We start from the raw sequence: 25,447 nt of genomic DNA on the forward strand, positions 1-25,447 counted from the left end.
GATGGAGCGTGAGAAGGTAAAATCCAATACCAGTGTCTTGTGCTTAAACAAAGGAGAACTACAAAGGGATGAGGGAGGCGTTGGCTAAGGTAGACTGGGAGTAAGAACTTTATGGTGGGACAATTGAGGAACAGCGGAGGACTTTCAAAGCGATCTTTTACAGTGCTCAGCAAAAGTATATACCAGTGATAAGGAAGGACTGTAGAAAAAGAGATAATCAGCCATGGATATCTAAGGAAATAAAGGAGGGTATCAAATTGAAAGAAAATGCATACAAAGTGGCAAAGATTAGTGGGAACCTAGAGGATTGGGAAATCTTTAAAGGTCAGCAGAAAGCCACGAAAAAAGCTATAAACAAAAGTAAGATGGATTATGAGAGTAAACTAGCTCAGAATATAAAAACAGATAGCAAACATTTCTACAATTATATAAAATGAAAAAGAGTGGCTAAAGTAAACATTGGTCCTTTAGTGGATGAGGAGGGAGATGTAATAACTGGAAATAAGAAAATGGCTGAGGCATTGAACAGGTATTTTGTGTCAGTCTTCACAGTGGAAGACACAAGTAACATGTCAAAAATTGATGACAGGAAGGCTATGGCAGGTGAGGACCTAGAAACTATCATTATCACGAAAGAGGTAGCGTTGGGCAAGTTAATGGGGCTAAAGGTAGACAAGTCTCCTGGTCCTGATGGAATGCATCCCAGGGTACTAGAAGAGATAGCGGGAGAAATAGCAAATGCACTAGTGGTAATTTACCAAAATTCGCTGGACTCTGGGGTGGTTCCCGCAGATTAGAAAACAGCAAATGTGACGCCACTGTTTAAAAAAGGAGGTAGACAGAAGGCAGGTAACTATAGGCCGGTTAGCTTAACTTCTGTAGTAGGGAAAATGCTTGAATCTATCATCAAGGAAGAAATAGCGAGACATCTGAATATAAATTGTCCCATTGGTAAGACGCAGCATGGGTTCATGAAGGGAAGGTCATGTTTGACTAATTTGGTGGAATTCTTTGAAAACATTACATGTGCAGTGGATAATGGGGAACCTGTGGATGTGGTGTATCTGGATTTCCAGAAGGCATTTGACAAGGTGCCACACCAAAGACTGCTACATAAGAGGTAGTGTTGGGCAAGTTAATGGGGCTAAAGGTAGACAAGTCTCCTGGTCCTGATGGAATGCATTAATCAGCCATGGATATCTAAGGAAATAAAGGAGGGTATCAAATTGAAAGAAAATGCATACAAAGTGGCAAAGATGCATGGTGTTACAGGTAATGTAATAGCATGGATAGAGGATTGGTTAACTAACAGAAAGCAAAGAATGGGGTAAATGGGTGTTTTTCTGGTTGGCAATCAGTTGACTAGTGGTGTGCCTCAGGGATCAGTGTTGGGACCTCAATTTTTTGACTTCAACGCTTTACATAGGTAATTTGGAGTTGGGGATCAAGTGTAGTGTGTCAAAATTCACAGATGACACTGAGATGGGTGGCAGAGCAAAGTGTGCAGAGGACGCTGAAAGTCTGCAAAGGGATATAGATAGTCTAAGTGAGTGGGTGAAGGTCTGGCAGATGGAGTACAATATTGGTAAATGTGAGGTCATCCATTTTGGTAGGAATAACAGCAAAATGGGCTATTATTTAAATGGTAAAAAATTGTAGCATGCTGCTGTACAGAGGGACCTGGGTGTCCTTGTGCAGGAATCTCAAGGAGTTGGTTTACAAGTGCAGCAGGTAATTAAGAAGGCAAATAGAATTTTGTCCTTTATTGCAAGAGGGATGGAGTTTAAAAACAGCGAGGTTGTGTTTCAGCTGTATAAGGTGCTGGTGAGGCCACACCTGGAGTACTGTGTACAGTTTTGGTCTTCTTACTTGAGAAAGGATATACTGGCACTGGAGGGAGTGCAGAGGAGGTTGATTCCAGATTTGAGAGGGTTGGCTTATGAGGAGAGACTGAGTAGACTGGGGCTAAACTCATTGAAATTCAGGAGAATGAGGGGAGATCTTTTCGAAACATATAAGATTATGAAGGGAATGGATAAGATAGAAGTAGGGAAGTTGGTTCCACTGGCAGGTGAAACTAGAACTAGGGGGCATAACCTCAAAGTAAGGGGAAGCAGATTTAGGACTGAGTTGAGGAGGAACTTCTTCACACAAAGGGTTATGAATCTGTGGAATTCCCTGCCAGTGAAGCAGTTGAGGCTGCCTCATTGAATGTTTTTAAGGCAAGGCTAGATAAATTTTTGAACAGTAAAGGAATTAAGGGTTATGGTGAGAGGGCGGGTAAGTGGAGCTGAGTCCACGAAAAGATCAGCCATGATCTTATTGAATGGCGGAGCAGGCTCGAGTGGCCAGATGGCCTACTCCTAGTTCTTATGTTCTTATGCTATTCAACTGTGCAACTGGTGAGCAAGTGAAAAGTTACTCTGCTGCAGTGAGAGCATGAGCTTACTGAATTGTTACTTCCACAAGTCTGTTCTGTATCATTTATAATTAATTATCCAGTCAGGTCATCACTTATTGAATCCACAGCATGTTTCTTTGAGACTGATATCAAGACTGACCCAAATTAAAAAATAAAAAGTCACAAAGGAGGAGACTTTAATAGTAAAGTCATCATTGTGATCTCATCCTCATCAACATGCTTCAAAGACACCTCGAAGGAGTAGCATTTTGTTCTTGTTTTAGATCTAAAGAGCACAGCATACAGTGATAATCCCATGGGTTTGCAAAAGCAATCTTGGTACTTGAATAATGCTTTGGATAGCATGACTTAAGATGACCCTTCAAGAAGCTTGCTTTATAGTAATGCTTGTCTGTTTGAGGTAGAAAACTGCAGACTCACCATTATTCTCAGATAATTGATCTCCCATGGAGTAGATGGTTCCGCCGCTTCCATTTTGGTTTGAAGGCACTGATGCAAGTAGACCTATTACAGTAAAAATAACTTGTATAGTACCTTCGATATTGAAAAAAATCATCCAATGCAAAATAAAAAAGGAAATCACTACCCATTCAACATTTTATAAAAGCTGTGCTGACATTTTATGCTATTTATTTCAAAAATATCCATGAATTTTACCGTTTTATTTAAGCAGTAAAATGTAAACTGACTGTTCATTTTACTGGTACTCCTTGACTTTTTACTGGTTAATTCTATAATCATACGCTTTTGTTTAAAATAGTGCTCAAACTGAGTTTCTGTTTGCTGGAACTAGCTGAGTTTGGGTATTCAAGATGATGGATGTTTCAGAAAGTTACACTTGTGAAAGATTCCACATAAACATTATACTTTGTGAATTTATCTAATTCTAGGAATATCAAAATAGGAACTTGAAATACATGATTACAGGATGCCAATTATGGTGATCCAGTTATAATGATGGTACTTTCTGTACTACAGTGGGCAGAGAGATTACATAGTGCAGAATATCTGCAATTATAGACATTTGCTCAAAGGGTTCAATGGTTAGCACCATCATGCAGTGCTTCAGGAGCCACACTGTCATTTTCTGAGCACTAAGAGGAGCAGGTTGTCCAAAAGTATGGGAATTCCACACTCCAAACAGTGGTTTTGAGGAATTACTGCAATTTCTTTGAGATAGGCAATCCCAGAACAGTGCTTGATTTGGGAGGCCTGCACAGCCCATCTGCTCAGGAAGCGGTAGGCACTCAGGGAGCACATAGCATAGCGAGGTGGGAAATGTCAGCAGGAGGCCAACAACAGGAATCGTGACCCATCTTCCCAGGCCATTATTTATGTGATCAGCCTCGCACTGGGAAACGGTGGCCAGCAATTGGGAAGCCTGTGATTGGGGGGAGGGGCGGTGAGGGTGGCATGTCAACTGATCTCACAGTATACTGGGAGATTGGCGCGTGCCCAATGGCCCCCTGAGTGGTTTACTGTTGGCCTCTCCAGCAGGATTAGCCCCCCACTTACTGGTGTGAATCGCCTAACAGAGTTTACAAAATCGCGCCCAGGATGTACACTGACATTTGTCTGTCAAGATATATTGATATATGTCCTATTGATATATATGTTCATTAGCGGCTTAGAACTGCTGTAACAAGACTTCATAGCGAGTATTTGGTTATAGACAGCGGTGCCATATTGATTATTATTGTCTTGTGTTGGGAAAAACATAACTGGAGAGGGGTACTTTCACTATAGTAGTAGTTTTATAAGTTTTTTTAAAGAACAGTGCCCTGGGCGATTCTGCCTGATAGATTCCACTTTCTATATCCGAGAGCCAATTATGATTGCAGGTGTAGGGTCTTTGAAGAGGAAGAAAGGGGTTTTAGTAGCAGGATTTCAAACTGTGACAGATGTGTAGCTGCTTAGGTTTAGGTTTCTCTGAGAAAGGAGAGAATAGGTTTCTCACCAAGTCCCCTGTAGCGTGATAGTTGCTGGTAAATCTGTTTCATTCTCTCGATGTTGAGCCGACTTGCCTCTGCGTGTATCACCATGGGCTTTGGATAGTGCACACCAATTATGCACTTTGCTGCCACTTGAACAGAGTCAGGAGCATTCCACGGGTCATAGATATACTTTGCAGGAAATCCTTTAAGAATTGGCAAGTAACGTCTGCAAAAGAGAGCCTTATTGTAAATACTAATATTGTGCAAATATATTCATCAAGATAATGCAAATAAAAACCCATCTGTTCTCCATTTCTGTGCTATATATTTCACCATGTCCCTTCACTCCCCCTCAACTTCAACCCATATATCAAGCACCACATTTTACAGCATATATTACCAGTACCTTTAGCCCTCGGGTCCCCTTAGAGATTTGAAAGGCCAAGGGTGTAGTATGGTGTAGTCACAAGGCAGCAATTCATAGCCATAGTTTTCCCACATGTTAAACTATGAACCTTGGTCTCACCATTGGGTTAACCAGGACAAAACAAAATTCTAGGCAGCATATGTGCCTTCAATTGTGCACTGCTGCTGGAAGAAACAAAGAACTAGCATTTATTCGCATCTTTCATAACCTCAGAATGTGTACAGTACTTCTAAAATGTTGTAATGTAGGATATGTGGCAACCAAGTTCGCCATAGCAGACTCTCGCAACCAGCCATGAGTTAATTGCCAGTTAATCTGTTTGCTGGTTGAAAGAAAATTTGGCCAAGACAACAGGGAGGACTCTACTTTGAATAAGGCCATGGGATTTTTCCTGCCCAACTGAGGAGATAGGTGGGGTGTCAATTTAACATCCGAACTGAAAGATAGCATGCTGTGAAAGTGCAGTGCACTGCTACATCAGCAGTACACTGAAGTACCAGCCTGGATTATGTGCTCCAGACTCTGGCGTGGGACTTGAATTCACAATTTTTTGACTCAGACGAGAGTGCCATTTACCGAGTGATGGATGTTTTGAGGCCTGAAAACAGGTTTAATTTGAACCAACCAGAGCATTGGGTTGATAGCGTGGGTTACCAAGAATGCTATAAAAAGGGGAATAAAAAGCCTCAAGCTCTTCAGTAGCCAAGTGATAGTCTTCAGACTGCCCCATACTGAATAACTGAATCTCCATATAATTTCTGTTCTGAACAGAGTTAGTAGAATTCAGCCAGGGCAGTAGTTGGATACTGTACTGACACTAAAACGTCACCAGAGCTGATTCTTATGTTTTTGAAAATGTTACATAGAATAGGATCAAGAAAGGTTTCAGCATCTTGACACCCTGGGCTTGCTTTTCAATCAGGTTTCAGAAACCCAAAACATTTCTGGAACACAATCCTGCACTGCCTCTATGCCACTCACGGGATGGTATCTACAAATGCAAAATGCCTTAATTGGTCTAGAGGCAAGTTCAGTTGCATAATTACTGGCGTCAAGCATTACCAGGAGGTAGAAGCTGCCTGAACAGCATGATCATCAAAGACAGACATCAGCCTTCTTGGAGCCTGCCATTGCCTTACAGAAAGGAAGAGACAGAACATCAGAGGACCAGCTGCCTCACTGTGCAGAGAACTGACCAAAAGGCCAATTCAGAGGTACTGCGCCTAATCTCATACAAAAATTCTTATTCATTAAAATTTTCCAAAATATTACTTGCACACTCCCCACTGAGCACTAATGAGCACCAAACAATCAGGATTAGTGACTTGCAATTTGAAAATCACCTTCTGGCCCTCCCCAGCCTGTTAACAAGCTCAAGGCCTTAACAGTCCATTAATCAGAGACATGAGAGTTGCTGGCTTCAGCCCCCCACCCATCCACTCAATCAGAAACTTCCAGCATATCCCAGAGGTGTCAGTACACTGACATGCTATCCCAGGATGCTATTTCCAATGTGCACCCACTTCCCTGTGATTGGATGGGTTGGCAGAAGCCATGGAATTGTATCCAAGAATGTTCAGATGGGGACAGTTTGAAACTGAAAATATAAACTACACAAAATAAGTCTGAAGAAGATTAGAGTGACTAAACTAATGTAGTTTACAGAAATGGAAATGACAATCAGAAAATGTCCAATTCAACAGAACTCAGTGTGTTGCCTTCCAGAATTCAGCTTCATCCTAAATATGTGAAGCAATCCTATATGCCATGTGCACTGATGATGTGCGATGTGCCTGATTAACACTGCACAATGGAGCACTACAGACCTTCAACAAAAGGATTCATGATCTCCAGTGTAATTCTCTGTAAACTTGAGTTCCTGATCTTGGAGACAAGCATTGAGTCTACTAATTGCCACAAAGGGATAGGAATGGGTGTGGTGTGGGGGTGAGGGCGGCGGGGAGGGGGTGAGGGCGGCGGGGAGGGGGTGAGGGCGGCGGGGAGGGGGTGAGGACGGCGGGGAGGGGGCACGGGGGTGGCTTGGAGAAAGACCCATCTTAGAAATCATAGAAACCCAACAGTGCAGAAGGAGGCCATTCGGCCCATCGAGTCTGCACCGACCACAATCCCACCCAGGCCCTACCCCCACATATTTACCTGCTAATCCCTCTAACCTACGCATCTCAGGACTCTAAGGGGCAATTTTTAACCTGGCCAATCAACCTAACCTGCACATCTTTGGACTGTGGGAGGAAACCGGAGCACCCGGAGGAAACCCACGCAGACACGAGGAGAATGTGCAAACTCCACACAGACAGTGACCCGAGCCGGGAATCGAACCCAGGTCCCTGGAGCTGTGAAGCAGCAGTGCTAACCACTGTGCTACCGTGCCACCCACTGTGCTACCGTGCCGCCCACACATTTAGAGAGATCTGGAAAAGATCCACATTTCATCTGAAGCAAAGTGGACAAGTTGTTTGAATCCCAATAACCAGTTTTATTGCAGGGTTCACTCTTAAACATGTGGCCTTCTGTGTTTTCCTTCCCAAACTCTCAATTTTTTCTGACAGGCTTGCTTTAGGAAGCTTCAAAACACTATTAGAACCTGTCATTATAATTTTTCCTTTTTTGTTATGTGTCTGCCCTAATGCTGGCAATTAGAACAGTGAAATTCAGTTCATTACTGAAGTTATACTCTGCTCCTTGTGGACAAGTGGTTTGAAATGAAATGGAGATTTAGACAACAAAATTGTTAAATAAAAGAGAACTGTGCTCTGTAAGAGGAATTTTTAGTATTGCTGCAGCTAGTTTGGTGCTGATCATAATCGTGGCAGCTTCAAGATTATTGGGAATATTTTTACAGTACATAATGGCAATTTTGAAAATTACAAACAAAAAAGGACATTGATGTCCATCCAGGTTTTAGTGTATTTGGAACTGAAAATTCTGGTGTATTTATGAACTAAGTACAAGAAGTTCCTATTGGCTTCAATGCATTTCAGCATATTTAAAGCATTAATTTAACTTAAAATTGAAATCACTCTAATCTGTTTTGAAACCAGCTTGTTGTCCTTCCTGCTACCTTTCCACTGACTCCATGTGCTCAGACCTTTCGTCATGCAGCTCCTATGTGGTACCTTTATTGAAAACCTTTTGAAAATCCAAATGCATTGCACTTGTCTACTCTTTTCCTTACTTCAAAGAATTCAACAAAGTTGGTCAAACATGACCTTCCCTTTTGAAATCTGGCCTGACCACTCTTCATTAAATATTCAGTTTCTTCATGTTTTTCTATTACATTATTGAGTAAAGATGATCTTTCCTACCACTCATGTTAAGCTAACTGTTCAAAGTTGTGTGCCTTTGTGCTTCAGAACAGTATTGACATCTTTGTGTTCAGGTCATCTAATCCATGACAGTATCTGGTACTATATTCATTTGATTCCTGGGGTTCAGGAAGATGAGATAGATGTAGATGATGTGTACCTTATTAGTTCGGATTATGTTTGTATTTCATGTTTGTTTTAAATGTGCCTTTAAGTCCATGAAACTTGTAGTTTTCTAATATTTTAACATTTATTTGTAAATATGACTTTCAATTCCCCAAAAAAGCTTTACAAAAAATATATAACCAACCACAATTTCAATTTTAAGTTAAATTAATGCTTTAAATATGCTGAAATGCATTGAAGCCACTAGGAACTTCTTGTACTTAGTTCATAAATACACCAGAATTTTCAGTTCCAAATACACTAAAACCTGGATGGACCCCGTGGGGACTGACATCAATGTCCTTTATTGTTTGTAATTTTCAAAATTGCCATTTGGGAATATTGAGGGGGGACATGGGGCAATGGGGAGTGGGGGAGGGGAGGGGAGGGGGGGAGGCGGTCATGGAATTGAGGGTTGGGAAGGGGGGGGGGGTTGCGGGTGAGGTTTTCAGGGCCTGACATTGTTCATTAAAACTGTGCCAATATGCCTGTAAATGAAGGCAAGTGTTCCAGCCTGCCTGCCTTGCCATGTGCCCAATTTTGTTGCTGCGTTTGGCTTGCTTCTAGAATCTGCAGGCCCGACTCCCTGACACAAAAGATTTAAAGGAGGCGGGTTCCAGACTTAAACGTCCCACCTTCTTCCTGAAAATGTAGCTCTTGATTTTGAAATTAGTTTAAAATGTTCAGGTATCAAATTGGGAAGTGGAGTGGTTTTAAATGATGAATGTGACAAGGTACAGGTGGAGATAATAAACTTGCATAGTGGGCATGTAATTGACAAATTAATTATAACATCAGTGAGTACGAGGTGCTTTTTGGAAGGGAGAAAAAGGAGGTCCCATGCAGTTGAATAAGAGACCAAATGGAGTAAGAGGAACAAAATACATCTAGGGGTACAGTTGAAAAAAAATTACAAAACACAGTGAGATAGGTTAATAAGGCCATACAAAATGCAAACAGGGCACCAGGGTTCATTTCTAAAGAGATAAAGCTGAAAAGCAGAGAAATTATATTAAACCTTGATTAAGCAATAAGTACTGCAAACTGTTTTGATCACCATATTATAACAAGGATAAAGGACATTGGCAAGGTGCAAAATAGTTCTGATATCTTTCTTGTAAATTTGAGAATGTGTGCTATCCATATTTATCAGGAAAGGATTATTTTCTCTAGAAAAGTAAAGGTTGGGCAGTGACCTGTTGGAGGTTAAGATAAAGGTTTATTTAATAAGAGAAAAGGTGAATAAAATGTTTGCACTTGTGGAGGAATCCAAATCTTGAGATCCTAAATAAGAGATAAATGCTAATAAAAGTAATAGGGAATTGAGGAGAAACTTCCTTACCCACAGAATGGTAACAGTGTGAAACATGCTACTATAAGGAGTAGTTGAGGGAAGGAGTTGATACATTTACATAAGCATAGGAGGGCAACATTTTCAAAAATTCATTTGCAGGATGTGGACGTTGCTGGCTGGGCCAATGTTTACTGCCCATCCCTAACTGCCCTCCACTTCAAAAGACATTTGAAAGTTAACCACATTGCTGTGGATCTGGAGTCACATATAGGCCAGCCTAGATAAAAACGGCAGATTTCCTAAAGGATAATAGTGAACTAGATGTGTTTTTACAATAATCGACAATGGTTTCATTATCATCATTAGCCTTGAATTTACAGATTTCTTTTTAAATAAGTTCAAATTTCACCATCTACTGTCATGGGATTTGAACTCAGGTCCTTGGACCTTTGTCTTGGGTCTCTAGATTACTAGTCTAGTGACAATACCATTACATCACCATCTCCTCTAGAAATTGATAAGGTTAGGTTGTAAAGTGAGAGAAAGCTCACGTAGAGTATAAAAACATTGGCATAGATCACAGGGACTGAATGGCCTGTCCTGGTGCTGTACACTTGAAGTAGGTTATTGTTATGGATTGGATGTCTGAACAGAGATGCAGGATTCGATTTCCCAAACACAGGAGACAAGATATTTTTCTAGAAAACAGACTGTTCAAGACTTCAGGGTGACACAGTGGTTAGCACTGCTGCCTCACAGCTCCAGGGACCCGGGTTCGATTCCCGACTTGGGTCACTGTCTGTGTGGAGTTTGCACGTTCTCCCCGTGTCTGCGTGAGTTTCCTCCAGGTGCTCCGGTTTCCTCCCACAGTCCAAAGATGTTAGGGTGATTGGACATACTAAATTAACCCTTAGTGTCCCAGGATGTGATAGGTTAGAAGGATCAGCAGGGTAAGTAAGCGGGGATAGGCCTTGGTGGGATTGTTGTCGGTGCAGACTTGATGGGCCGAATGGCCTCCTTCTGCATTGTAGGGTTGCTATAATTTGCTCTGAATACAGACAAAATATGGAAGAAAACACTAATAAAGTTATGTAATGTTTTCTACAAATAAAATCTTCAATTTTCTTTTTAGGAAAAGCTACACCAAGACATGACAAAATATTGTATATGATGATTTATCTGCAAAATATAAAAGTGATATTTGGCATAAGATCATCAAGAGTCAATACTGGATCTATTTTCACGTGACACCTACAATGGATAGTTTTGGAACTTGCATGGCATTAGTTGACCATTCCCCACTGCAAGTGATTTAATTTGCAGTGCTAGTTTAACTGATGACAAAGAAGCACTACAAAGACAGTAGACATGGTGACGTGATAATGAACTTCTCCACTCTAAAGTATGCCTTATCTTCGCGCTGAAAGAATAATTACAATAATTTATAACAGCAATTTAGAAAATACAAAACAAAAAAATGTGCTGTAAGTAAGATACATGTGAGGGGCATCACTGTTAAGTTCATCCATGCCGTTAATTGTATAAGGAGTTTTGGGATTGCTATAACAGTGGAATAAAATCAGCCTTGCACAGCTCTATCCACAACTTCATCCTCTTTATATCTTTTGTACAGCCAATCTGTTCACTTAGCGAAATGTTGATACTGCAAAGGAACAAAACTAAGATTTAAAAAAAACACACAGCTCACTGATTTCTAGTAGAGAAGCAGACTAATAGGTTAGATGCCTTGACCTGAACAGGCGCTGGACTGCGGCAACTAGGGGAATTTCACAGTAACCTCATTGCAGTGTTAATGCAAGCCTTACTTGTGACTAATAAATAAACTTTAACAGCTGAAATTAGATGTTCACCAGTAACGAGGCTGCAATTTACGATAGATCCATATGTGGTCAAGCCATAAGAATTGAGGCATTAGTGATTTATGATATTGACATCATTGGAGTCTACAGATTTAAACATGCCATAAATTTGCTTTCCTCTAATCTTTAAAGAAAATATACACAGGATTTTGTGAAATGAAAGCTAAAGATAAAATGGAACTGATGCTATTCACGTCAAAACTAGAGCAAAGCTGCTATGTGAGAAACAACTACCAGATATTATTGCTTGATTCAAGATTTTTGAAAACAGCAGGGCTATCATACTGCATCAAACATTATGTATGGGCAAAGTTACCAAAATTCGCTGGACTCTGGGGTGGTTCCCGCAGGTTGGAAAAACAGCAAATGTGTCGCCACTGTTTAAAAAAGGAGGTAGACAAAAGGTGGGTAACTATAGGCCGGTTAGCTTAACTTCTGTAGAGGGAAAATGCTTGAATCTATCATCAAGGAAGAAATAGCGAGATATCTGGATATAAGTTGTCCCATTGGGAAGACGCAGCATGGGTTCATGAAGGGCAGGAGATGTTTGACTAATATGGTGGAATTCTTTGAGAACATTACGTGCGTAGTGGGCAATGGATTTGGCATATCTGGATTTCCAGAAGGCATTTGACAAGGTGCCACACCAAAGGCTGCTGCATGAAATAAAGGTGCACGGTGTTACAGGTAATGTATTAGCATGGATAGAGGATTGGTTAATTAACAGAAAGCAAAGAGTGGGGTAAATGGGTGTTTTTCTGGTTGGCGATCAGTGACTAGTGGTGTGCCTCAGGGATCAGCGTTGGGACCGCAATTGTTTATGATTTACATAGATGATTTAGAGATGGGAACCAAGTGTAGTGTGTCAAAATTCGCAGATGACGCTAAGATGAGTGGCAGAGCAAAGTGTGCAGAGGACGCTGAAAGTCTGCAAAGGGATATAGATAGTCTAAGTGAGGGGGCAAGGGTCTGGCAGATGGAGTACAATGTTGGTAAATGTGAGGTCATCCATTTTGGTAGGGATAACAGCAAAATGGACTATTATTTAAATCATAAAGAATTGCAGCATGCTGCTGTGCAGAGGGACCTGGGTGTCCTTGTGCATGAATTGCAAAAAGTTAGCTGGCAGGTGCAGCAGGTAATTAGGAAGGCAAATGGAATTTTCTCCTTCATTGCTAGAGGGATGGAATTTAAAAACAGCGAGGTTATGTTGCAGCTGTATAAGGTGCTGGTGAGGCCACACCTAGAGTACTGTGTAAAGTTTTGGTTTCCTTTCTTGAGAAAGGATATACTGGCACTGGAGTGGGTACAGAAGAGATTCACTGGGTTGATTCTGGAGTTGAGAGGGTTGGCTTATAACGAGAAACTGAATAGACTGGGGCTATACTCATTGGAATTCAGAAGAATGAGGGGAGATCTTATAGAAACATTAAGATTATGAAGGGAATAGATAAGATAGAAGCAGGGAAGTTGTTTCCACTAGCAGGTGGCCTCAAAATAAAGGCGAGCAGATTTAGAACTGAGTTGAGGAGGAACGTCTTAGAACAAAGAACAAAGAACAGTACAGCACAGGAAACAGGCCCTTCGGCCCTCCAAGCCTGTGCCATTCATTGGTCCAACTAGACCATTCGTTTGTATCCCTCTACTCCCAGACTGCTCATGTGACTATCCAGGTAAGTCTTAAACGATGCCAGCGTGTCTGCCTCCACCACCCTACTTGGCAGCGCATTCCAGGCCCCCACCACTCTCTGTGTAAAAAACGTCTCTCTGATATCTGAGTTATACCTCGCCCCTCTCACTTTGAGCCCGTGACCCCTCGTGATCGTCACCTCCGACCTGAGAAAAAGTTTCCCACTGTTCACCCTATCTATACCCTTCATAATTTTGTACACCTCTATTAGGTCTCCCCTCATTCTCCGTCTTTCCAGGGAGAACAACCCCAGTTTACCCAATCTCTCCTCATAGCTAAGACCCTCCATACCAGGCAACATCCTGGTAAACCTTCTCTGCACTCTCTCTAAAGCCTCCACGTCCTTCTGGTAGTGCGGCGACCAGAACTGGACGCAGTACTCCAAATGTGGCCTAACCAGCGTTCTATACAGCTGCAACATCAGACTCCAGCTTTTATACTCTATACCCTGTCCTATAAAGGCAAGCATACCATATGCCTTCTTCACCACCTTCTCCACCTGTGCTGCCACCTTCAAGGATTTGTGGACTTGTACACCTAGGTCCCTCTGTGTTTCTATACTCTTGATGGCTCTGCCATTTATTGTATAACTCCCCCCTACATTAGTTCTTCCAAAATGCATCACTTCGCATTTATCCGGATTAAATTCCATCTGCCATTTCTCCGCCCAATTTTCCAGCCTATCTATATCCTGCTGTATTGTCCGACAATGTTCATCACTATCCGCAAGTCCAGCCATCTTCGTGTCATCCGCAAACTTGCTGATAACACCAGTTACACCTTCTTCCAAATCATTTATATATATCACAAATAGCAGAGGTCCCAGTACAGAGCCCTGTGGAACACCACTGGTCACAGACCTCCAGCTGGAAAAAGACCCTTCGACTGCTACCCTCTGTCTCCTGTGGGCAAGCCAGTTCTCTACCCATCTAGCCACTTCTCCTTGTATCCCATGAGCCTTAACCTTCTTAACCAACCTGCCACGAGGGACTTTGTCAAATGCCTTACTGAAATCCATATAGACAACATCCACGGCCCTTCCTTTGTCAACCGTTTTTGCCACTTCCTCAAAAAACTCCACCAAATTTGTAAGGCACGACCTCCCTCTTACAAAACCATGCCGTCTGTCACTAATGAGATTGTTCCGTTCTAAATGCGCATACATCTTGTCTCTAAGAATCCTCTCCAACAACTTCCCTACCACGGACATCAAGCTCACTGGCCTGTAATTACCCGGGTTATCCCTGCTACCCTTCTTAAATAACGGTACCACATTCGCTATCCTCCAATCCTCAGGGACCTCACCTGTGTCCAATGAAGAGACAAAGATTTCCGTCAGAGGCCCAGGAATTACATCTCTCGTCTCCCTGAGCAGTCTAGGATAGATGCCATCAGGCCCTGGGGATTTGTCAGTTTTAATGTTACCTAAAAAACCTAACACTTCCTCCCTTGTAATGGAGATTCTCTCTAACGGGTCAACACCTCCCTCCGAGACACTCCCAGTCAACAAGTCCCTCTCCTTTGTGAATACCGATGCAAAATATTCATTTAGGATCTCCCCTATTCCCTTGGGTTCTAAGCATAATTCCCCTCCTTTGTCCCCGAGAGGTCCGGCTTTTTCCCTGACAACTCTTTTGTTCCTAACATATGAATAAAATGCCTTAGGGTTCTCCTTAATCCTGTCTGCCAAGAACATTTTGTGACCTCTTTTTGCCCTTCTAACTCCCCGTTTGAGTTCTTTCCTACTCTCTCTGTATTCCTCCAGGGCTCCATCTGTCTTCACTCAAAGGGTTATAAATCTGTGGAATTCCCTGCCCAGTGAAGATTTTGGGGCTACCTCATTGAATGTTTTTAAGGCAAGGATAGATAAATTTTTGAACAGTAAAGGAATTAAGGGTTATGGTGAGCAGCCGGGTAAGTGGAGCTGAGTCCATGAAAAGATCAGCCATGATCTTATTGAATGGCGGAGCAGGCTCGAGGAGTCAGACGGCCTACTCCTGCTCCTAGTTCTTATGTTCTTATGAAAAGCTTCTCATTAATTATTCTCAAAATTTCTTTCAATCAAATCCCCATTTAATTCCTTAGATGGAATTTTCCGAAAAAATGACCAAGTGTCATGTTCTGACTGAAAACTGACATGTTTCTCCCTCGAAATCCAGCCAGGTTTTCACTCCAGATCTTCTATGGTTCTATGGTTCTGACCTTTGTCAAAAAATAGCATGAGGGCGTGTTTAGTGCTGTCATTCCGGCAAACCCAGCTCTACAGAGATTGGAGTGCCATTTTTAAATGGCCCCTTGATTTCAATGTAAAAGTAAACCCCCCCTCCCCACCACGCCCCCATCACCGCCAACATCAGTGCTCCAGCGCCATGTCCCTAAATCCTCGCTGGCATCAGCACTTCAGTGCCGAGTGCCACGACTCCCCCGCCCTGCCCTATCAATCATCCCCGGCTCAGTACTTCAGCACCGCACGCCATTGCCCCCAATCATCACTGGCATCAGCGCTTCAGTGCTGTGCGTGCCCCCATCGTTGCCGGCATCTCCACATAATAGGAACCCCCTACAATGGAATTCCCTGGGGACCACACCCACTTTCAGTGGTTGGCACTGCCAGGCAGCCATGTCCATCACCACCTGGGGACTATACACATCAGTAGTGATTCCAGCCAGCTAGGGGCAGGGGGGAGGAGTCTGATGACCCCAGAAGCAACCTTTCTGGATGTGCACCTGATTAGCTCATTGTTGGGTAGCGGGGAAGATCTCAAACTGAGATTTCGCTGCCACAAATCTCATTATGGCCTTCTCGCGAGAGTTAGCAGCCATAACAGGATTTGTGCCTGAGGCGAACAGGCCAGAAAACCGTGGCCTATATTACAACTGAATAAAATTACAATTGAATATTTAAATATTTCTTAAAAGTTACAAGAGTTTCTGACTCAACCACCCTTTCAGGCAGTGAGTTCCAGACTTCCACCAACCTTTGGGTAAAAAGGTTTCTGCTCAATTCTCCTCTTATCTTAAATCTATGCCCCCTAGCCATTGACCCCTCTACTAATGGGAAAGTGCCTTTCTATCTGCGCTATTTAGGCCCCAAAGATAAATTTCAATAATCTGCTTTCATTGCCATATACTTTAGCAAACAGTCACCATTCACCTGACAGCCTGCCACTGATGATGTCCTTTTCAGACAGACTTTGAAACTGTCCTTAAAGTGTTCAACACATATTTTACTCTGAAAATCAATCTTGTAATCGAGCTAAGGGACTTCATCAAATGCCTTCTGGAAGTCCCTATCAATAATATCCCTAGGCATTCCCACCCCACTATTTAAAAAAAATTCGGTCAGATTTATCTGGTGTGATCGACTGCTTACAAATCCATGTGAGCTGTCTCTGCTCAGCTGGAAACTTTCAAGGTGTTCAGTTTTTATCCTTAATTATAGACTCCAGCAATTTCCTGACAACAGACATTAGGCCACAAGTACAACTCCCTGCTTTCCCTCTACCACCATCCTTAAATAGCAGAATAATAAGCACAAATTTCCAATCCAAACGCATGGCTCCTGAAATCATAGAATCATAGAAACCCTACAGTACAGAAAGAGGCCATTCGGCCCATCGAGTCTACACCGACCACAATCCAGCCCAGGCCCTGCCCCCATATCCCTACATATTCACCCACTAATCCCTCTAACCTACACATCTCAGGACACTAAGGGCAATTTTTTTTTTAGTATGGCCAGTCAACCTAAAGTGAACCATGCGAATTTTGGAAGTTTGGGCCTCTGCAATGTTCTCACCAATTTCCTTTAAAACTCTGGGATGGAAGTTATCTGGTCCAGGGAGTTTGATTTCTTAGTGCCATTATTTTCTTCATTACCATTATTTGCTTATATTAATTCTGAGCGAGTCCCTGATTCAATTTTAGTTTCCTTGGGATACATATTGGGCAATTAATATTAGGTCCATCCTTAGCCACATCTAAAAAAAACATCAGCTGATAAGGAACCAAAGGGCTTAAAAGATAGAAAGAACCAACTGAATATTTATCAGTGAATATTCCAATGAGCCCAACGTGTATCAATATTGTAATCATATGCAAGGATAAAGAAAAAAACTGTGTGCTTTCCCTGGAACATGAAACTGAAGAAATCCTGAAAAATCACAGAACCTGGAGATGGATTGGACCAGGCAATGTTTAAACAGAGGTTGAGCAGAGGAATCTTAAGCAGATTCCTTATACTGACAGTTTGAAACTTAGAAAATTCTTCAGATTTTCAGGATATTACAAACTCAGTACAAGAAAGCAGAGTGCTAAGTCTGGTGACCTACACAATGCATTCCTCTTCTAAGTGCAAAACACTATGCAATTTGTTAGATGGTGGAAAAGGGCCCCTTAACTCTGTATTCACTATTTCCATTAAAGTAGAGATCCTCCCAAAATACAAGATCCATCTCCACTGGGTCACAAACATCTACTGCAGATGTTTGCAGTAGATCTCACACTGAGATCTCACACCATTGTCCTAAAGAGAAAGGAGGAATGGCATGACTTGTCTGTAGCTGGTTAGAGCCTAGCTTGCAATATTTTAGCCCTACAATTCCATCCAGATCTCTGAAATAACTACCGAGAAAAACCCTGTTTTAATCGGGCATCAGAGCTTCATACTTCTTTTCTCTGTGTTTAAATATTCTGTTGGCAGCACTTGAAGTCTTCACCTGAAAGTGAAAGTTTATTCATTAGTCACAAGTAAGGCTTACATTGACACTGCAATGAAGTTACTGTGAAATTCCCCTAGTCACCACAGTCCAGCGTCTGTTCGGTTCAATGCACCTAACCAGCATGTCTTTCAGAATGTGGGAGGAAACTGGAGCACCCGGAGGAAACCCACGCAACAAAGAACAAAGAACAAAGAACAATACAGCACAGGAACAGGCCCTTCGGCCCTCCAAGCCCGCGCCGCTCCCCGGTCCAGGATTGAATCCTGAATCCAGGATCCCCGCCCAATTTTCCAGCCTATCTACATACCAATATCCTATCCACCGAGCTGTCCCTCACAGCTACGATGCTTTGTTCATTACAACCTATTAACTTACCCCCACCCCCCCATTCCAGACCATGTGATCTCCAGGGAGAGGCGAAAACCCAGAGTGAAAAACCCCAGGGCCAATATGGGGAAAAAAAAATCTGGGAAATTCCTCTCCGACCCCCTGAGGCGATCGAAACGAGTCCAGGAGATCACAATGGCCCCGATCGGAAAATGCTTCCCAACCCTAGTCATTTCCACTTCCACGAACACCATATGAATCCCCTGCCCCCGAGACAGGTTCCCAACTATCCGCAGTCTCACTCTGTACTGGCACCAGCAAGATGATCGTAGAATGAAGCCTTGAAACGAGAAACCAGGAACAATTAGCCCGCGCCGCTCCCTGGTCCAAACTAGATCACTCTTTTGTATCCCTCCATTCCCACTCCGTTCATATAGCTGTCTAGATAAGTCTTAAACGTTCCCAGTGTGTCCGCCTCCACCACCTTGCCCGGCAACACATTCCAGGCCCCCACGACCCTCTGTGTGAAATATGTCCTTCTGATATCTGTGTTAAACCTCCCCCCCTTCACCTTGAACCTATGACCCCTCGTGAACGTCACCACCGACCCGGGGAAAAGCTTCCCACCGTTCACCCTATCTATGCCTTTCATAATTTTATACACCTCTATTAAGTCTCCCCTCATCCTCCGTCTTTCCAAGGAGAACAACCCCAGTTTCCCCATTCTCTCCTCATAACCAAGCCCCTCCATACCAGGCAACATCCTGGTAAACCTCCTCTGTACTCTCTCCAAAGCCTCCACGTCCTTCTGGTAGTGTGGCGACCAGAACTGGACGCAGTATTCCAAATGCGGCCGAACCAACGTTCTATACATCTGCAACATCAGACCCCAACTTTTATACTCTATGCCCCGTCCTATAAAGGCAAGCATGCCATATGCCTTCTTCACCACCTTCTCCACCTGTGACGTCACCTTCAAAGATCTGTGGACTTGCACACCCAGGTCCCTCTGCGTCTCTACACCCTTTATGGTTCTTCCATTTATCGTGTAGCTCCTCCCTACATTATTCCCACCAAAATGCATCACTTCGCATTTATCAGGATTGAACTCCATCTGCCATTTCCTTGCCCAAATTTCCAGCCTATCTATATCCTTCTGTAGCCTCTGACAATGTTCCTCACTATCTGCAAGTCCTGCCAGTTTTGTGTCGTCCGCAAACTTACTGATCACCCCAGTTACTCCTTCTTCCAGATCATTTATATAAATCACAAACAGTAGAGGTCCCAATACAGAGCCCTGCGGTACACCACTAGTCACAGGCCTCCAGCCGGAAAAAGACCCTTCCACTACCACCCTCTGTCTTCTATGACCAAGCCAGTTCTCCACCCATCTAGCCACCTCCCCCTTTATCCCATGGGATCCAACCTTTTTCACTAGCCTACCATGAGGGACTTTGTCAAACGCTTTACTAAAGTCCATATAGACAACATCCACGGCCCTTCCTTCGTCAACCATTTTGGTCACTTCTTCAAAAAACACCACCAGGTTCGTGAGGCATGACCTCCCTCTCACAAAACCATGTTGACTATCGTTAATGAGTTTATTCCTTTCTAAATGCGCATACATCCTATCTTTAAGAATCTTCTCCAACAACTTCCCCACCACGGACGTCAAGCTCACCGGCCTATAATTACCCGGGTTATCCTTCCTACCCTTCTTAAATAACGGGACCACATTGGCTATCCTCCAATCCTCTGGGACCTCACCTGTGTCCAGTGACGAGACAAAGATTTGCGTCAGAGGCCCAACTATTTCACCTCTCGTCTCCCTGAGCAGCCTTGGATAGATTCCATCAGGCCCTGGGGATTTGTCAGTCTTTATATTCTCTAACAAACCTAACACTTCCTCCTTTGTAATGGAGATTTTCTCCAACGGTTCAACACTCCCCTCCGAGACACTCCCAGTCAACACATCCCTCTCCTTAGTGAATACCGACGCAAAGTATTCATTTAGGATCTCCCCTACCTCTTTGGGCTCCAAGCATAAGTCCCCACTTTTGTCCCTGAGAGGTCCGATTTTTTCCCTTACAACCCTTTTGTTCCTAACGTATGAATAAAATGCCTTGGGATTCTCCTTAATCCTGTCTGCCAAGAACATTTCGTGACCCCTTTTTGCTCTTCTAATTCCCCGTTTGAGTATTTTCCTACTTTCATTATACTCCTCCAGAGCTCCCTCCGTTTTTAGCTGCTTGGACCTAACATACGCCTCTCTTTTCCTTTTGACCAGTCCCTCAATTTCCCTGGTTATCCACGGTTCTCTAATCCTACCCTTCCTATCCTTCTTTTTTACAGGCACATGCTTGTCCTGTAGCCCTAACAACCGTTCCTTAAAAGACTGCCACATACCAGATGTGGATTTACCCTCAAACAGCCTCTCCCAATCAAGAGCTGCCAATTTCTGCCTGATCCCAATAAAGTTAGCCTTCCCCCAATCCAACACCTTACCCTTGGGACACCACTCATCCTTTTCCATCACTATCCTAAAGCTAACAGAATTGTGGTCACTATTTGCCACATGTTCCCCGACCAAAACTTTGAAGACCTGACCGGGTTCATTCCCCAGCACCAGGTCCAGTATAGCCCCCTCTCTAGTTGGGCTGTCCACATATTGTTCCAACGAACCCTCCTGTACACATTTTACAAATGCCTCACCATCCAGAGTCCCTGCCCTCAGCGATTTCCAGTCTATACCAGGGAAATTGAAGTCTCCCACTACAACAACCCTATATTTCCTGCACCTATCCAGTATCTCCTGACATATCCATTCTTCCACTTCCCTTGGGCTGTTGGGGGGCCTGTAGTACACCCCCAACATAGTGACTGCGCCTTTCCTGTTTCTAAGCTCCACCCAGAGTGACTCGCTACACGACTCCTCCGAATTGTCCTCCCTCTGCACCGCTGTAATATGCTCTCCAACCAATACCGCTACTCCCCCACCTCTTTTGGCCCCTCCTCTGTCTCGCCTAAAACACTTGTACCCTGGAATATTCAGCTGCCAGTCCTGTCCCTCTTTCAACCAAGTCTCCGTCACCGCAACCACATCCAAATTCCTCGTGCGCATTAAGGCCCCAAGTTCGTCTGTTTTACCTGCTACGCTCCTTGCATTGAAGTATAAGCACTCCAGACCCCCAGGCTCAGTGAGGTCGTCCTCCCCCAGAGTGCTCTTCTTCTTTGCCAGCCTTGTCCCAGCCCCAAGCTCGTCCCCAGCCACCACACTTATAGACCTAATAGTTTGATCCCCACCCCCCTGCCACACTAGTTTAAACCCCCCCGAATTGCATTAGCAAAGCTCCCAGCCAGGATATTTGTGCCCTTCCAACTTAGTTGTGACCCCTCCCTCTTGTACAGGTGCCATCCTCTCCTGAAAACCTCCCATTGGTCTATGAAAATAAAGCCCTCCCTCCTGGACCAGTCCTTTAGCCAGGCATTCATTTGAACCAACTCCCTATTCTTATCCTCACTGGCACGAGGCATTGGGAGCAGCCCAGAGATGGCCACCCTAGTGACCCTACTTTTTAACCTATTTCCCAACTCCCTGAATTGCTCCCTTAGGACCCCCCTACTCTTCCTATCTACGTCATTTCCACCAATGTGTATAATGACATCCGTTTCTTTATCTTCCCCTTTTAAAATGCCTCCTATCCGCTCGGAGACATCCGTGACCCCAGCACCAGGTAGGCAGACTACCATCCTGGAGTCCCGTTCGCCCCCACAGAATCGCCTGTCTGTCCCTCTAACTGACATGGGTAGAAAGTGCAAACTCCACACAGACAATGACCCAAGCCAGGAACCGAACCTGGGTCCCTGGCGCTGTGAGGCAGCAATGCTAACCACTGTGCTACCTTGCCTCCCTGTCCCGTACCATCCTGAATCCAGGACATAAACTGAACAAGATCTTACAGCAAATTTGGGAAGCTCATTCGTGGAAAAATTGTGCTAAATGTTCTCATTTAGACTGTATTCTGATGGTGGCACAGTGGTTAGCACTGCTGCCTCGCAGTGGCAGGGACCCGGGTTCAATTCCAGCCTAGAGTGACTGTCTGTGTGGAGTTTGCACATTCCCCCAGTGTCTGCGTGGATGCACTGGTTTCCTCCCACAGTCCACAGGTGTACAGATTAGAAGGATTGGCTATGCTAGATTTCCTCTTAATGTTCCAAGATGTGTGGGTTAGGTGGATTGGCCATGGTAAGTGCATGAGGTTATAGGGATTAGGCAGAGGGGAGGGCCCGGGTGAGATGCTCTTTCAGAGAGCAGATGGGCCAAATAGCCTCTTTTGCACTGAAGGGATTCTATGGAAGAGCATCAATATCATTGATTGGAATTCCTCCCTGTGGATATAATTCTTGCCCTCGACAAGTGTGTATTGCACTTTTATGTAGTGAAAGGGTTAATAATTACACAACTTTAAAAATTACATTTTCTGCAAGCTGCTAAATTTAGTCACACAGGGAAAGCTATGAGACAACCGCAGGTTTCAATTAAAGCTGACCCAGACAAGAATCAAGGACCATATAACTCCATTACAAGAGAGGTCTCAGTCACACAGCATACACAAGACATCCATTGAATAACTCCAAAATTGCAGCTTAACAGTTCTGTTCTAACAAAAGACAATGGGATAGGGGTAATGATATATCACCAGTTAGAAGTAAATAAATAGAATGAAATATGTGTTTGGTGATATTATAATTAGGTAGCCGTGCACATGTTGTAATTGGCTAATTGTATTCGTACTTTAGACATGATGTAAACCTAATTGATAATTGTGAGTGATTATAGATAAAATCCTGTGCAAATGTACATCTTTTGATTGGTATATGCTAATATACTATAGTACGACTACAGCTCAGCCTTCAACACCATTATTCCTACAAAACTCATCTCCAAACTCCGTGGCCTGGGGCTCAGCTCCTCCCTCTGCAACTGGATCCTAGACTTCCTAACCCACAGACCGCATTCAATAAGGATAGGCAACAACACCTCCTCCATGATCGTCCTCAACACCACTGCCCCACAAGGCTGTGTCCTCAGCTCCTTACTATACTCCTTATATACCTATGACTGTGTGGCCAAATTCCCCTCCAACTCAATTTGCAAGTTTGCTGACGACACCACCGTAGTGGGTCGGATCTCAAACAATGACGAGACAGAGTACAGGAATGAGATAGAGAATCTGGTGAACTGGTGCGACGACAATAATCTCTCCCTCAATGTCAGCAAAATGAAGGAGACAGTCATCAACTTCAGGAAGCGTACTGGACGACATGTCCCTGTCGACATTAATGGGGATGAAGTGGAAATGGTTGAGAGCTTTAAGTTTCTAGGTGTCCAAATCACCAACAACCTACCCTGGCCATAGTTAAGAAAGTCCACCAATGCCTCTACTTTCTCAGGAGGCGAAGGAAATTTGGCATGTCTGCTACGACTCTCACCAACGTTTACAGATGCACCACAGAAAACATTCTTTCTGGTTGTATCACAGCTTGGTATGGCTCCTGCTCTGCCCAAGATTGCAAGAAACTACAAAGGCTCTTGAACGAAGCCCAGTCCATCACGCAAATCAGTCTCCCGTCCATTGACTCTGTCTACAATTCCCACTGCCTCGGAAAAGCAGCTAGCATAATGAAGGACCTCATTCACCTTCTTCCATCGGGCAAAAGATACAAAAGTCTGAGGTCATGTATCAACCGACTCAAGAACAGCTTCTTCCCTGCTACGACCAGACTTTTGAATGGACCTTCCTCTTATGAGTTTGATCTTTCTCAACACCCTAGCTATGACTGTAACACTACATTCTGCACCCTCTCCTTTCCTTCTCTATGGATGGTATGCTTTGTCTGTATAGCGCAAGAAACAACACTGTATACTAATACATGTGACAATAATAAGTCAAATCAAATCCTGGGGAAATCAAGAATAAGAGGAAAAGACAGCAAGGTAAATAAGAAAAGTGATAGGCAGAGAAATCAAGGATCAGAATAAAGGACACAGTAAAAAAGTAGGAATGGGACAAAAACGTTAAAAGTGCTCACCTTAAGGTTTTGTATCTGAATGCTCAGAGCATTCGAAACAACATGGATGAATTGGTTGCAGAGATAGGTGTAAAGGGGTAAAATTGGCATTATGGCTCCAAGGTGACCAAGGATAGGAACTAAAAATTGAGGGCTATTCAGTATTTAGGAAGGACAGGCAGAAAGGAAAAGGTGGCGGAGTTGCATTATTGATTAATGAAGATATTGATACAATATTGAGGAAACATATTAGCACAGATGATGTGGAGTCTGTATGGGTCACGTTAAGAAACACCAAGGGGCAAAAAACATTTGTGGGGTGGTTTACACATCACCAAACTTCAGTGGTAATGTTGAGAATAGCATTAGACAGGAAATCAGAGATGCACGTGTTAAAGGAATACCTGTGATTATCGGTGACTTTCATTTACAAATAGATTGGGAGTCAAATTAGATACAGTACAATAGAGGAGGAATTTCTGGAGTGCATACGGGATGGTTTTCTGGACCAATAAGTTGAGGAACCAACAAGGGTTCCTCATTAGGTCATCGTGAACTGAGTATTGTGCAATGAGAAAGAATTAGTTGACAATTTAGTTGAGACAGAACCCTTGGGGATGAGATGGATAATGATGTAGTTGATTTTGAGACCAGGGTCCTGAATCTCAATAAAGGTAACTATAATGCAATGAGACATGAATTGGCCATTATGGACTGGGAAACATTACTGAAAGGAAAGACAGTGGGCCGGCATCTAAAGAGCAGATAGGTGAACTCCAGAAGTTGTTTATTCCTGTTTGGCGCAAGACTGGTAAGAGAACTGCGGTCAAACCATGGCTTACAAGGGAAATTAGAGATAGCATTAGATTCAAAGAAGAAGTATACAAATTGACAAGAAAAAGCAACAGTCCTGAGGATTGGGAGCAGTTTAAAATTCAGCAAAGTAGGACTAAGGGATTGATTAAAAAGGGGAAAATAGATTATGAAAAAGTAAGCTAGCAGGGAACACAAAAACTAAAAGTTTCTGCAGGTATGTAAAGAGAAAAAGATTGATGCAAAATTATGTAGGACAGAAACAGGAGAATTCATAATGGGGAACAAAGAAATGGCTGAGGAACTAAGTTCATTCTTTGCTTCTGTCTTCACAAACGAAGACATGAATAATATACCAGAACTTCTGAGACAAACA

At 43.2% G+C, this 25,447-nt stretch overlaps 1 protein-coding gene across 1 annotated transcript in view; it reads right to left on the bottom strand.

The window, feature by feature from the left end:
• Positions 1 to 25,447, bottom strand: part of LOC144511919 (cryptochrome-1-like) — a 97,613-nt gene that overhangs the window by 11,838 nt on the left and 60,328 nt on the right. Inside the window, exons 9-10 of the mRNA XM_078242375.1 lie at positions 4,380 to 4,582; positions 2,843 to 2,926 (exon numbers count right to left, since the gene is read on the bottom strand). Of these exons, the coding sequence (XP_078098501.1) occupies positions 2,843 to 2,926; positions 4,380 to 4,582 (287 nt within the window). The remainder of the gene's footprint in view (positions 1 to 2,842; positions 2,927 to 4,379; positions 4,583 to 25,447) is intronic.

Source organism: Mustelus asterias, chromosome 25 (genome assembly GCF_964213995.1).
Source record: "Mustelus asterias chromosome 25, sMusAst1.hap1.1, whole genome shotgun sequence".
Classification (NCBI taxonomy): Eukaryota; Metazoa; Chordata; class Chondrichthyes; order Carcharhiniformes; family Triakidae; genus Mustelus; species Mustelus asterias.